General features: G+C 47.0%; 1 protein-coding gene across 1 annotated transcript in view; it reads right to left on the minus strand.

Moving 5' to 3' along the window:
- The window catches only part of PDSS2 (decaprenyl diphosphate synthase subunit 2), a 93134-nt gene that overhangs the window by 25731 nt on the left and 51559 nt on the right, over positions 1-15844 (minus strand). Inside the window, exon 5 of the mRNA XM_038760897.1 lies at positions 4870-5068. Coding sequence (XP_038616825.1) covers positions 4870-5068 — 199 coding nt within the window. The remainder of the gene's footprint in view (positions 1-4869; positions 5069-15844) is intronic.

Consider the following 15844-nt stretch of genomic DNA (forward strand, 5'->3'; position numbering starts at 1 on the left):
TTGATAGCTGTGATCTCTGCCCACATGGAGCTTACAGTCCAAACAGGGAGACAGACATTTAAGTAAATTTGGGATAGGGGAAATACAAATGCCATGTAAATGCAATAGCTAACTCTGCCACCTGCTATTTGCTTAGGGGGTGTAATCACTTGTGACCATGAGTAAAAAAGCATGTTGGTTTAATTCATTTTTCTACTAAAGTGCCTTTCAGATAGAGTGGGAACCAGAAGAACATCATAAATTGGTTGTACTTGTTTAAACCAATAATTTTCTTTTACAGCCCACAAATTGGATGACAAATTCACTCTCAATAGTCTTTGAGTGAGACAATAATTTCCTAACAGTCTTGATCGGGTTTCAAACTCACTGCCTATGCTAGCAGATGTACTCTTAATAGAATACTATTTTCCAGAGGATTTGGGGGAAGATTTTACCAGTCCAGTCTGTTACCATAGTAGGAGAATACACTTGTCTTCCACTCTGTTTTCCAGTTGGCTTTCCTCTAATTTGGTTGGAGAGCCTGTATGACCTGTCTAACTGTTTCCAATTTACACTGAGAGTAATGCACACTACCTCAATTTCCCAAATCTGAATCACTAATAGTGCTGGCTCTCAGATGGATTGGTTTATGGGGAATGGGAAAAAATAATTTTTAATAAGATGGTAAGAAATTCACTTTTGATTTTAAAATGAATAGGCTTCCTGAAAACACTATGTTTTCTTTATCCATTCATTTTGTTTCTGCTACACTTCCTGCATTTTGGTCAACCTTGACTTTTCTGACAAAAAGGGACTCTCCCATTGGACTGTAAGTAACTTAAGGACAAGGATCATATCTTTATCCTCCACTGTACTCTCCCATTCACTTAGTTCAGCAGAACTAGTTATAGCCGATGCTCATTTCATGAAATCCACTGATTGATTGATTGTCCACCAGTCAACTGAGAAAACAAGACATAATCTATGTACTCAAGAAATGCTGTCCCAGATAACCCTGGAGATATGTGATGCTTTGTTAGTATTCCATCCAAGAGTGACCCTAAGATGCAGTTATTTCTGAGGCACCTTACCCTAGAGACTTGCACCATGGCTCTCAAAGTGCCAATCTGACTGTGGGATCCAAGGGAGCTTTTCTGAATGGGGTAGGATGTGTGAAGATAGATCTGGGGTTTTTATATTCCTTCTTTCATGCTCACCCCAAACGACCAACCACTTTAGAGAAGGGGAGAGATCCGGCTTGAGCACAACAGATATTTCACTTGGGGGGAAAGTTTTTTTGTTTCTTTTTAAATAGTGTTTGTTAAGTGCTTACTACGTGCAAGGCACTGTTCTAAGTGCTGGGGCAGATACAAGGTTGTCAAGTTGGATGCAGTCCCTGCTCCACATGGGGCTCACAGTCTTAATCCCGATTTTACAGATGAGGTAACTGAGGCAAAGAGAAGTGAGGTGGCTTGCCCAAGGTCACACAGCAGACATATGGCAGAGTTGGGATTAGAACCCAGGTCCTTCTGACTCCCAGGCCCATGCTCTAATCACTACGACAGAGATCAGCCACTACCACCACAGCTCAAAGTACAAAGGAAGCGCTCCAGACAACGAAGCAAGGAATCATTTTAAAATGCCTCTGCCCCTTTAAAATGCCTCTCAAAAAATGCCTCTGTGCTAAATGCCTTTTCGAGGAGAAAGAGCAAAACTTAAGGACTCCCAGAGGTTCATCTCGCCACCTCGCCCAGTAACACTCAACTTCTCGCACAAAATCTCTGCTGCTTATGAAAAACTCGACTGCTGTGGGTTGTGTGCTTAAAATGCACCAGTCTGGTGCAAGCTGGGCTAAAGAGACCAAAAGATGCAATTTCTGGTGGAAAGAGCCTGGAATTTGGGATCAAGAAGTCCTTGGTTCTAATCTTAGATCCACCAGCAGGCAAGTCACTGACCCATGACTGCCCCTCAGGGTCCTTTCTTCTTGGAAATGGGACATGGATGTCTTTTCCAAGGATTGTGGCAGGAGAAAAGGAAATCACTGGAATGAAAGCAGTTCGGAAAAAAGAAAACACACTCTGCTAATTCTGAGTATCATTTCTGCAAATCTGATTAAACTGGAGTACAATTTTGTGCCAGCCCTACATACAAAGGCCTTGCCCACTACAGATCTAAAACTCAATTTGAAAGCACCCTCATCAGAGAAACCTGACTATGACATTTCTAGAGACTCTTCCATTAAGCCTGCCACCTGAACAGGAGGATAGCATTGTCTATCCTAGGCCAAACACACATTTTATTAATACTATACACATTTGATTTGGTGTAAAAAGATTAGATTTGCACACATAGAGTGGAAATGTTTACACTGACAAGTCCTTTTTTGTAAACAACATATTTATGCCTTTAGGAAAACAAAGCTACCATAAGGAAATGCATCAGCTACGTAAGGCGTACATCTGTGCCCCGGATTATTTATACACCCAAATTCTTGATGCACAGGGCCTCCAGAGGCCAGGGGAAGTCCGGGACAAGAGGTCCAGCTCAGTTCCCAGGTCCAGGGACCACCTGCAGCCTGAGATGTGACAATAACAGGGTAGGACTCACATCTTCACATAACAACCCACCAGCAAATCGGGAACCAAGGCTCAATTACAAAAACAGATTAGTAGGAGAGAATCCACAGCTTGTTTGTGCTGTGCCCCAATCCTAAAAAAAACAGTCTAGGAGACAACCCAGGCCCAGGGAGACCCTGTGAGTGGGAATTAGAAAGTGATGGGGTATCTTTTCATCCCCTTCAGGATCCAGCACGCCATGTATCCCCATCAGCTGGATGGCCAAGCATGCTCTCAACTTCAGACTCCATCTGGATCCTGTCATGGAGACAGGCCCGGACGCTGTCTATGGACCCACCACGGATACACATCTAAGGAGTCGGGTCACCTGTGGTGTGATGAACTGCATTTTCACAAATTTTTAGCTCTCTGTCTCCCTTGGAGAAGGGCTAAGAGAGCAATTGCTCTTGTGCCCTTCAATAGAGAGGCTGAAAATGTATGAATGAAATCCCTGAGCAATCGTTTCCAGAAGTCAGGCATCGTGAATCCCCTTAGCTGCTGCTTACATCACAACAGTTACACCCTGCAACCGTAGCAAGAGGACAGTTACCAGAGGATTACTAGGACAATTCCTATACTTGGTGTTATTTAAAAATCTAAGTGTTACCTAAGGCAATTACCTTGCAGACCTTTAATTTCTTCAGGGAAAAGCCAAAGGGAAAATAATTGACTTTGCTAATTTTACCCCTGGCAATTATTAAATAGCTCTGCATTTCATTATGATGGCAGAATTGTACATCTAATTGTCAGCCCCGGGAGAAGTGCCCGGATAAAGGCACCACAAAGAATTCCAACGAGAGTCTAGCAGCGCAATACAATTAGTCTGGTAAGATAGCTTAAGTTGAGGTACAAGAAGAAAGTTTACATTACAAGGAATAAAACAGTTTACTGGGCTCAAGTATATAGCTACAGGGTAATCGGTTTGTTACCCTCAATATGCTGCCAATACTGTTTGCAAAATCTTGCACATGTTCTCTCCTCATTCCACCCCCCCCCCAGGGAAAGTGGGGATCAGAGAAATCTACATTCAAGTCCCCACTGCTAGTACATTTTCTTGGAAAGAAAGGCATAGGTCATGAATTGGAAAAGGGAAGTCTGGTCCAACGCACTGGAAAGTTGATGGACAGATGCTCAGTTCTGGACACTCCAATCTCTCAAACACTAAAATGGGCTGATGATACAACCACTACCAAAAGACTGACACCACAGTGTTTCACCCTGAATTTTTTCTGTTGGGCTGGCTCCTGGGAGAACACTAAAACACATCAGGTTTGAGATGTGATTTTCTTCTCAAAGGAGAAACTCCACGTTATTGGCTGAAAGGAGACCATTCATGTCATGGAAGCTGTTCTACACCACAAAGAATTCTTCAGATTCCCAGACTGCTAGCTTCGAGGAGATCATATCCCCTTATGAGAGAGAGAAAAAGAGAGAGAGAGAGAGAGAGAGAGAGAGAGAGAGAGAGAGAGAGAGAGAGAGAGAGAGAGAGAGAGAGAGAGAGAGAGAGAGAGAGAGAGAGAGAGAGAGAGAGAGCGCTCTCAATCATGGAGCTATCGATCTATGAACTCCATTTGTTTGTTTTTCCAAACTCTTGTGGTTACCAGTTCTTTATCAATGTGTCTTCCTATCTTTCCCATTGGTCTGCACACTCTTTGAGGGCAAGGAACTGAGCCTCTTACTTTCACTTTGTCACCCACACACTTAGTAGAGCACTCGGCATTCAGCACATAGCCCTGAACCCAGCAGGCATCCAGTAGTGTGCAGCACACAGTAAGCACCTAGTAAAGTGCTGAATGACCAGCAGGCGCCCAATACTGGGCTCTGCATCCAGTAGGTGCTTAGTAGAGCACTCTGCACCCAATAGATTAAGTTGCTTCCTAAGACAAAGAAATAAGGAAACTCTTAGTGGAAATACCTAGATAAGAATCAAATCCCAGACAAGAGATAAGAAAGGGGCAGCTAGTGTTCCCGTTTTCATTGATAATGCACTTTTTTTTCTTTTTGGGGGGCTGCTTCCCTTTTGTGACTGCCTGTATTTTTCATTTCTGTATTGATGGCTGCACCATCTCAGGATCGACATGCTGCTAGCTTTCCATCACACTGTGCTGGCTGAGCCAGAGGTATCACCCCACAGGCACATATAAGAGTCGCTCCAGCATCCCCCCACAGGCGTGTATAAGAGTCAGTCCGACATCAACCCACAGATGCAAACAAGAGCCACTCCAGTGCCACTGAAAAAGCAGACGGGAGGCTGGAGCACAGTGACATATTTTACCTTTGTGTTCTGCAGCTGGGCCAGGCTGGTGCAGGCATTTGCTAGAAGGAAGTCCCCACTCAGAATTGCGATTTTGTTTCCAAACTGCATGTCTTTCAGGGGCCCGTCGGAAGTCTTCAACTCACCAATGTTGACAATCCCACGGTGTACAAGGAAAGCTGTGTGGATGAGCTCAGTGATCTCCGCCAGGCTCCTCTGGCTAAAACACAAAAGTGACAACTGTCTCAGAAGAAGCTTTTGGGCAGGCCAGAAAGTACAGTTCTCTACCTCAAATCAGGCTGAAGTTCTTAACAGAAAACATGCTTCCATTTTCCTTTTCCTGGGAAACCTTACAGCAACAAAAGCACCTTATCACTTGGCAGAGAAAGAAATGAAATAAGGTCAGACCAGGAGACTGAATAGGGAAATGTTATGCTGCCATGAGAAACGTGGTCCCTTTTGGCTTTCAGATTCTATGTCCAAGACACCTCCTCTCTAAAAAGGAACACAAAGAACATGAACATTTTTATTTACATTTTTTAAAATAAAGAGCAACTCTCTCACTTAGCCTCAAGAATAAGGGGAGAATTACGGTCTGGAATAAACCTAATTAAGTAGGCAAGAATCCCAAGGAATGAAGGCTGACAGGATACAAGGGAGTGGGAGTTACTAGAGGTTACACCCTTGGATGTGGGGAGGACCCACTCTCTAGACCCCTGAAAAATAACATCAGCTTAATGTTTCCAAAACCAGGTACATTAAACCCACCACACCAGCCACAGTTAAATGAAGAATAGTAGAAACTCAGGAAATACTGGATGATGATGATGACGATTATGGTACATGCTGAGCACTTACTATGTGCCAAACACTGTTCTAAGCAGTGGGGCAGATACAAGGTAGTCAGGTTGGACACAGTCCCTATCCCACAAAGGCCTCACAGTCCTTATTCCCCATGTTACAGATGAGGTAGCTGAGGCCCAGAGAAGTGAAGTGACTTGCCCAAGGTCACACAGCAGACATGTGGCGCAGCTGGGATTAGAGCCCATGACCTTCTGATTCCCAGGCCCATGTTCTATCCACTAAGCTATGCTGCTTCTTCCTGGATATTTAGGAAACTGTGTAATAAGATAAAAAACAATAAGCATCTTCAGAAAGAAGGTTGTAGCCATTCCTGAAATTGTCAATAAAAGGCCTTTATCTTAATCTCAAACAACAAGGCACCTCCAAGTCCATGACATTTCACTTCTCTAATGCTAAGCTTCTCACTGTACCTCGATCTCGTCTATCTCGCTGCCAACGTCCTGCCTCTAGCCTGGAACGCCCTCCCCTCCTCATATCTGACAGGCAATTACTCCCCGGCCTACAAAGCTTAATTACAGGCACATCTCCTCCAAGAGGCCTTCCCTGACTAAGCCCTCCTTTTCTCTTCTCCCACTTACTTCTGCGTCGCCCTGACGTGCTCCCTTTATTCATTCCCCCCACCAGCAGCCCCACAGCACTTACCTACATATCTGTAATTTATTTATATTAACACCTGCCTCCCCCTCTAGACTGTAGGATTATTGTGGGCAGGGAATGTGTCTCTTTATTGTTATATTGTACTCTCCCAAGCCCTTAGTACAGTAGCCTGCACACAGTAAGTGCTCAATAAAAAGGAATGACTGACTAATAAATGGCCAGTATGAAGCGTCTAAAAACCTTCACTTTTTTATGGTATTTGTTAAGTGTGTACTGTGTTTCCAGGCACTGTTCTAAGTGCTGGGGTAGACACAAGCTAATCAGTTGGACACAGTCCCTGTCCCACATGGGGCTTATAGTCTTTAATCCCCATTTTACAGATGTGAGAACTGAGGCACAGAAGTGAAGTGACTTGTCCAAGGTCACACAGAAGACAAGTGGCAGAGCTGGGATTCGAACCCAGGTCCCTCTGACTCCCAGGCCTGTGTTTTATCCACTAGGCCACAGTGATTCTCTATACTTCCAAAAGTCTTTACCCACAAAGAGGGTGTTAAAAGACAAGGATTTCCCATCAACTAACAGTGGTGTGGACTCAGCTGGCACAATTCTCATACCCATCCTCTGAGGTTCAGAAAGCGTAAAGAAGAGAAAAGACTGTTCTCCACAGCAGAGAAGGGTTTCTTCTCCCCCTTCCTCTGTTGTTACCATAACTCCAGCTCAGAGGAAGTATGGGGGGGGGGGGGGGGTAATGGCCACCCTTGGGACCAAAACCAGGTAGGGTGTCAGACAAGTACTCCTCACACCATCAGGGAACTGAAATCAGATGACAGCCATGCCATCCCCAGGTGATGACAGTGCTGTTCCTTTGCTAAGCCCCACGTGCAGGCAGCAACCAGAACCTTCAATTCTCACTCCCACTCTGGGACGGGAAGTTTTCACTGGGGCTAATTAATATACAGTCCGTTATTCCACCATTCAAGGCACTTAGGATTTACAGAAACTCTGGCTCGAGAGTGACCGAAGGAGAAGGAAGGGGGAAATGGTTGGCGGTGCAGTCGCCATGGTTTCAACATATTTAACACGAAAATTTGGGGCCAAGCCACATTTCTTCCATTTTTTAAGCCCAATCTGGGTCACTTTCATGCATAACTTTAAAACTTCTTGTGGCCAGCCTTCATTCATGAAAGATTACAGAATAAATTGCTCAGGGTCAATGCACATACTTTATTCTACAATTTTATAAAGTTACCACATTCCCCATGATATCAAAATAAGTAGTTCAATACTACTTGGTATTCATTTTTATGGAAGGAAGATTATGGGACATTCTACACTCATATTTAGATACCACCACAGGAACAGGATAACTTAACAAAAAAAGTGATGGTGAGGGGAGAAGGGGAGAGGAGGGAGAGTGAGAGAGGTGTAGTTGTATGTCCTAAGTTTTCCAGGGGAGCATGAAACAGCACTGCCTATTCCATAATGTGACATTCCCTTGACACAAAAGTGAGATCAAAGTGAAGGCCCTAGCTTTTGAAATACCTGAAAGGTGTGCGTGCCCGCTCCCTGAATTGGAATCACTTTTGCTCAGAGACCCTGACTCCCCACTGTAGTCTAGACCGTAAGCTCATTGTGGACAGGGAATGCGTCTCATATACTATAATTTCCCAAGCTCTTGGTATAATATTCTGCACACAATAAGCACTCAACAGATACAACTGATTGATTGACTGCAGCCAATAGTCACACCCCAACACTCAGTACAGAGCACTGTGTACCCAGTGGTCACTCAAATATCATTACTATTATTTTTTTAATGAAATTTGTTAAGCGCTTACTATGTGTCAGGCACTGAACTAAGCACTGGAAGAGATATATGATAGTCATGTTGGACACAGTCCTGCCCCTCATTAATCTTAATCCCCATTTTAAAGATGTGGTAACTGAGGCACAGAAAAGTGAAGTGACTTGCCTGACATCAAACAGCAGACAAGTGGCGAAGCTGGGACTAGAACCCAGGTCCTTCTGACTCCAGGCCCATGCTCTATCCATAGGCCACGCTGCTTCTCAAGGGGCATCTTCCTACTTTCCCCAAAGGCTGGCTGCCCCAGAGACATGGCCACTCCGGCAAACAGGATGAGAGACTCGGAAGCACCTTGGAGTTTGGTATAGTATTCCATGAAGTCTTAGGTAAGTGGAAATTCTACCTCAAATGTGAAGTAACCGGAGAACACAGACATTCCATTCCCTGGCCGGAGATGAGGCTGCCCTGGTTGACACCAGGGCTTCTATCCAGCGGACCTCCAAGAACCAGGATGGCAAAGCCATTAGAGGCCAGCGCTCACCTCTAAACCCGGACCCTAGCACAAGCCCGGAAAGGCCTAGGCACTGAGTCCCAGACTGAGAAGGCCCATTTCCATCACCTGCTACCCCGAGCAAGGACTGAGCAAAGGTGGAATTTTTGTTCATCAAATCCCCCGCCAGCAGGACAAGGTGCCGTGAAGCTTGGAGGCAGCGTGCTAGAAACAAACAGTGGGAAGCTCTTCCACCCACTGCAGCAGGCAAGCAACGGAAGCTCATGATGCCAGAAAGTAGTGCAGGTCAAAGGGGTCTGGATGGATTTGGCTGACTGACGGGGCAGTGTTGGGGACTAAGAGGACACATACGATCCAACCTACAGTCCTAGGAAACAGCCATCCCAAGGCTCTCCTGGGATGCTGTGGCCACCATCAGAGGCAGGGGGCTTACAGCAGTGGAAAGGCACATGGATAACGAATCTGACCAACTCCAAATTTCCACCTCCAGCCATGGCCTTGCAATGGAAGGACACGTGATGCTCAGACACCCTGACAGCCAGGGCCTTTCTGTGGTTGGGCATATGAACAACCGCACAACTAAACAGCTCTGGGCAGGGTGGTGGCCCACTGCCCTACAGTGGTCTCAGGTAGCAGACACAAAACCCACTCTCACTACCACAGGGCAACAGAGGGTGCTATTTTTGGCTTCATAGATAGCTTCTCTGTTGGTTTTGGGGACTTTGAGAGAGTGGAGAAAGGAAGAGAAACATGCACGCGCACGCACGCACACACACACACACACACACACACACACACAGAGAGAGAGAGAGAGAGAGAGAGAGAGAGAGAGAGAGGACAAAAGCAAACATAAACCTCCTTTTGTTTCCCCTTGGTTCCGCTCTCTGGTTCCCTCTTCGATCAGGTGTTTGCCAAAGGGAGGGGGAGGAACTGACTTCTCAAGCATTTTATCTCCCCAGGTTATCCCTCTGCTGGACCAGAGCCAGTCAGGCAGGCACAAAGGGAGGGGGAGAGAGAGAGTGAAATGCCTCAGTTCTTAGCACATTGTTTTTGGATGAAATTGCTTTCACTGGCACCTGGAGAGGAGGCTTGGCTTTTTCTTAGTGCTAAAAATAGCTCTCCGTTCCCCGGTGCACCCTCCTCCCCAGCCCCACAAAGAAACAAAACAAACTAAAAACTAGTCTTCACCTCAATCTCAGATTCAACATTGGCTTTAATCACTGTTTTGTGTTATTCAATATGACCTTCACTCTGAAAGTTGATGGCAGGAGAGATGAAGGCTGGAAGAAACGGAAGGAAGGTGAGAAAGAGGCAGGAAGGAAGGAGTTAACGGAGAGATGGAAGGTGAAACTTGATGGGTCATTGTCCAGATGCGCCAACTCATTTCTATGAGCAGAGTACCCCCAACAGATGACATACATGAATATACATTTTTATCCAATGCCATTCTCTTCGGAGCTACCTCAGCTCATGCCTAGAGAAAACAATCATGCGAGGGACCCAAGGGTTCACACCACATAAGGAGCTGAACACGATCAAGCTGTGGGGGCTGGAGCTGGAACTCCAGCCAAGAACAGACCCTGGGGGCAGTAGAAAGGGCAAGCAGCCCATCGATACCGCATGCTTGCTGTGTGCCTGCAGGAACCTCTCATCTCTACCTCTCTCTCGCTCCCTCTCCTTCTCTCCCCTCCCCCCCCCCATCCCCCTATCCCTGTTTAATTACAGTTTCCCATCCAGCCATTAGTGGGCTGTCGCCAGGCGGGTGGCATTTCTCAGCCCTGTGTGTCAGAGGGGAGTGGAGGATCCCAGGCTCCATCAATGGCCATTGTGTCGGGTGGAAGTGTAATGAGCCCTACAGCAAGGGCCAACCATCCAAAATAATCACGCCATTTTCCACAGACATGTCGCAGAGGTTGTGGTTTATTATGCAGTGCTCATTAGACACACAGTGGCAAGCTGTAGCAATTTCTCCTTCATTTGTGTCTCATGCAAGGCCCTACCCCCACAAGCGCTGACAAATTAGTGCACAAGGTTAAAACCATTATGGCTGGAAAAGGGGGGAAAAAAACCACTTGCATTTTATTTTACAGTAATGATGGATCAGAGGTCTTCAAAATCTATTATTTTCTGCACTATCGCCTAACCGAGTATTTCAAGAGGCAAGTGATGCACTGCCAGTTTTGCTCCGATGCTAACAAAGGCAGGTGTTTTAAATAAGCAAACACTCTATTACTTAATTAAATACAGAAGAACCGTGTTAAAATAACATTAAGGTTGGGACACAAACTGACAAGATCAAGCTACACTTTGAAATGCCTCATTTGCATCAACTTATTTTTGAATGGATTTATAAATTGCTTCTGTGTCTAATTTTTAAAAATGCATTAAAGGTTACAAACACAAAGATTTCAAACATTTCACCATCTTCATTTTCAACCAACATCTATGGATTCTTAAAGAGACATTTTTTTTTGTCTTTTGCCAAAAAAGCACACCCATGATTACAATGCTGTCAATCAATAAAGTTTGTTGACCTGGAGAAAGTACAATAAAATGGACATGATACCTGCCATTGAGGAGCCGCCGGTCTAGTCCAATTTCTCTTCTTTATCTCTTAATTTTCTCTGAAGCTTCCACAGTACCCAGCCTTACAAGGAAAAGGCTTTGCCCTAAAGTTAGACCTCACGCCCTTTCGAGAATCATAGAGAAGTCGGGATGACAAACAGCACCAACTCTGGCAATTGTGTGGAACTGTTGCAAGTTAAGAGTTTGAAGAGACCGCAACATTCTCTTGCAGTTTCTTCTCTGTTAATTCTCAGAATGGCCTTTCCCCCCTCCAAAAGGCTCTCAGAACCAAGTCACTCCTCTCGATCCAGTCTTCCTTGGATCTACCCAGAGGGCAGGGGGCGCCGAAGAAAAGGGAATTCCACGGGCAACGTCCTGCAGAATCTGGATCCCAGAAATCCTGGAAGTTCAGTCCATCTGGCTCCTGATTCCCATGACAATGTGTGGTGGAGCTGGGGGGTCCCCAGGCAAGCTCTGGGCAGCACATGAGAGCCCTGCAGGTGGGGGGCGGGGGGAAGGGGGGGCGTGCCTTGCCTTTCACCCTTGCCTTTCGCTCCAAAGCCACTGGAAGCCCTAAGAGCATGATTTGGGGAGGCAGGCTGTGGTGTTAGCCCAGCCGAGAACTCCAAGCATCTTGGCCCCTCTCCAGAATGGACCTGAATAGAGGGCATCAGAGTCCAGAAAGACAAAGAGAGCAGCAATCTGGATCCAGCTGGCAGCCACCACTAAACCCCCCAGAATATCCATCATTCCTGCTTCCAGAGGGGGCATCTATTCCTTTGGGGCCACTGGTGGGGCATGGGATGTCTGGGGACACAGTCCGGGGTCACTCAGGACAAGATCAAACAACGGGGGTAGCAAATGCGCAAAAGCTTATGGAGCCTGGAATCATTCAAGATCCATTGGGCCAATGGCTACGCTCTGATGGAAAAGGCCCTCTACCCTCATCCCTGACCACACCAAACCACACCCCGCCATGCACAGGCAGGCCAAACAAGGAGGACGGACTGGCTTCTCAAACAGCAGCTCCAGAATTTCACCAGAAGAGGTCACTAGGCAGCAGTACTGGACGTGTGTGTGTGTGTGTGTGTGTGTGTGTGTGTGCAGTACTGGACGTGTGTGTGTGTGTGTGTGTGTGTGTGTGTGTGTGTGTGTTGGGGGGGTGGGGCAGGGGGGTTGTCCACTCAGCCCCAAGTGGAATCCACCTCTCCAGAGACAGGAGCAGGGAGAGGAGGGTGGACAAATGGGAAGTTCCAATGTTTTCTTTGGAACCGTCTGGGGTTGCTCTACAGCTTAAGTGAGGTGTTCTTAGGAGAGAAATGAGGAAAACCTTCCAGACTCTGCTGGTTATCCACTCTTCACCTCAAATAAAGTTTCTACAGCAAACTGCAAGACCCCCCCCCCGCAGGTTCCCTGGTTTGCAGGGAAAATCCCCAACCCCCTTGGAAGCAGGTTAGCTTGCTCTGATGACTCTGTGTACTCAGGGGTGACGGCTACATAGATATTTAAAAACTGCACGTGTTACAGCACATTCATTCATTCAGTCGTATTTATTGAGTGCTTACTGAGTGCAGAGCACTGTACTAAGCACTTGGGAAGTACAAGTTGGCAACATATAGAGCCGGTCCCTACCCAACAGCGGGCTCACAGTCTAGAAGGGGAAGACAGACAACAAAACATATTAACAAAATAAAATAAATAGAATAGTAAATAGGTACAAGTAAAACAGAGTAATAAATCTGTTCAAACATATATACAGGTGCTATGGGGAGGGGAAGGAGGTAGGGCGGGGGGGATGGGGAGGGGGAGAGGAAGGAGGGGGCGCAGTCTGGGAAGGCCTCCTGCAGGAGGTGAGCTCTCAGTAGGGCTTAGCAGTTGCTTAGTACTGTGCTACTTAGTAGTAGCACAGCAACTCCTACTTCAACATATGAAGAACTTTTTGGAATTTTCACTTCGGTGATGGCCATGAATAAAACAGAACTTGTGAATAGCCAAAAGAGAGATCACGTATTAGAAAGCACCTAAAAATGAACACTAAAAATTTAAAAATATACCAAAGGTGCTTCATTTTTTAATGAAAACAGTCGGGTGTGTTTCACAAAAGTTTCAAATTCTTTACGAGCTACTGTTCAGTACTACCAAATCCTATCTTCCTAATAAAATACTACCAAATAATAAAAAATTCAGCATTAGTTGACTACAGGACAATGGTAGACATATTCGGGCCTGGATGTTTTCATCAATCACCCTGGGCACTGATTTTTAATAAAGCCTCTTTGTTACCAGGATCACATCTCTTCATATGTTAGTTATCCCATGACACAGGCCTGACTGCGGGCTAGAATCTCTGTACAACATTGAGGATTGATGAGAGGCCAGATCAGGTCAATATGGCCCCGCACCTCCCAGTCCCACCAATTTGGCGATTTGAAAGCATCAACCACGTCCCTGGTAGAAATGTGAGAGATCAAGTTTCCGTGGCAGCACAAGTACCCACTGAGAGCCATACGGCACCTAACCCACCAGGCAGGCTGTCAGTAACTGGTTGGGTGACCCTGGCCACAGGAGCATGCCCTACACTAGGTACCGTGGCAAGCTACATAACGATGGCTCCTCTGGGAAAGGCGGTGAACACGGTGAACACAGATCGATTCAAGCAAACACGTAAACAAAAGAATACCATGCTCTTGGCAAGGCCTCCAGGACAAAGAGCTTCACTGGGGGGCAGAGGGAGGTGGGGACAAGAGGGCCCAACCCATTGGATGGCAGTTCTGGGAAGGGGAGACAAAGTAAGCTCTACAGAAGAGAAGCAATTAGGCCTTGTGGGTAGAGCACGGGCATGGAAGTCAGAAGTATCTGGGTTCTAATCCTGGCTCCACCACTTGTCTGCTGTGTGACCGTGGGACAAGTCATTTCACTTCTTTGCACCTCAGTTCCCTCATCTGTCCAATGGGGATTAAAACTGTGAGCCCTATGTAGGACAAGGACTGTATCCAATCCAATTAGCTTGTACCTACTCCAGCTCTTAGAACAGTGCCTGGCACAAAGTAAGTGCTTAATAAATATCACAATTATTATTATTAGAGTAGGGAGAAAGGAAGTCATGCCAAGTGAACTGGCTCTGGCAAGAAGGTCCCGTAGAGTCTAGAGGAGGCTCTGCTGGCTGGGACTGCTGCCGCAATGGTGGGGGTGACTTTCTGATGAGGGCAACTAATTCTATGGCTAGCCAGACTCTAAACCCTGATTGAGATCTTGAAGTCCCATGACACCAGAAGAGGAGTCCATCTGGTGAAGGCTCCGTCCGTGATCCCAAACCAGCCCCGGGGCCAGAGATGGACTGACTGCTGTGGTATCAGGATGGACCTGTGTCCCTGATGCCAGCTGGGGTGGCTCCTGGGTCAATCAACTGGCACAAGGCCTGCCAGCAGCCTCAGAAGGATAGGGTTGTGTTTGGTTTGGGGTGGAGCTTCAATAGATCCTGTTGAGAGCCCCCAAACCCTCCTTTTCTCAACTTTGTGGGTGGGCCCATGCACAGAGGACCCTCACTCTGGTCTGAGCCCTGGGGCCCTAGGTGTGGGGGGCCCAGGAGATGACCTAGCCCTCCCCAAGAGAGGGAAACAGCACTTGGTCACCCGGGATTGACCCAGCCACTTGAAAACATACCCCACCCTCCTTTGGCCTGGGCCTTACTTCTGGGTAGAACCTTGGCCCCCACAGCAACCCCAAAACATTGGAGGCCAAGGAACCCGAGAACAGATGTGCCACTTGCGGCTGGATCAATTGGATCTGCCTACAGACAAAGATTTGGGTTTCTTTTTTAAGGTGCTCAGGGTGCGCCTCTAAAAACAGGAAACAAAATACTGAAAGACCTGAATGATTACGGGTGGGTAATGCAGAAACTCAAGAGGACACAGCAGTGATCGGACAACTCTGCTAAGGTAACAAGATTCTGAGTCAGGGAGACTTTTCTCCTTCTTCTGGCTCTATCCTGCTTCCCTAGCAGGGTTGGCTTTGGAAAAGCCCTGGCTTCAAAAACATTAGGGCCTGGGCTGACTGCTCTACTGTCCAAAGGTGCTGGCTGGGAGAGAAACCCACCAGGAGCACAGCGAGGAGACAGATACCACACAACGCATCTCCTGCTACGTGGGCGAAAGGCCACCACACCCGCTGAAGCGGGGACTGGACCAACCAGATTCTAAACGGCCTCTAACTCCTGTAAATTAAGGGTCTGCAGCTCTCCCAAATCTCCTCGAGTTTCCCCTGAGGTATTTCCTGGGCTCCCCACCAACTTGAGCACACCCCTCCTCCATCCCTCCTCTTATCTGGACCTTATCCCCCCACCCCCCTCCCCCCACACACTCCTGGCTAGAAGCTGGGCTCTCCTCCCAATAGAGCAGAGAGCAGCTGCTGCCATGACAGCAAGCAACCAAACAGCACACACAGCTTCCACACCTGGGCACTGAGCAGGGCACTGGGCACTCATCACTGGCTTCAGGGCTGTTTCTGCTTCCCCCCTCAGCCAAAATGGCCATGCCCCAACAGCAGATGAGAGCGAGAGAGAAAGCAAGCGAGTACATGAGACAGCAAGAGTGAGAGACCAGCTGGCTGGAAGAGTCAGGATTGTGGACACCTTTCCCAGGATCGCCAGGGTGCAA

Source organism: Tachyglossus aculeatus, chromosome 19, assembly GCF_015852505.1.
Source record: "Tachyglossus aculeatus isolate mTacAcu1 chromosome 19, mTacAcu1.pri, whole genome shotgun sequence".
NCBI classification, from domain to species: Eukaryota; Metazoa; Chordata; class Mammalia; order Monotremata; family Tachyglossidae; genus Tachyglossus; species Tachyglossus aculeatus.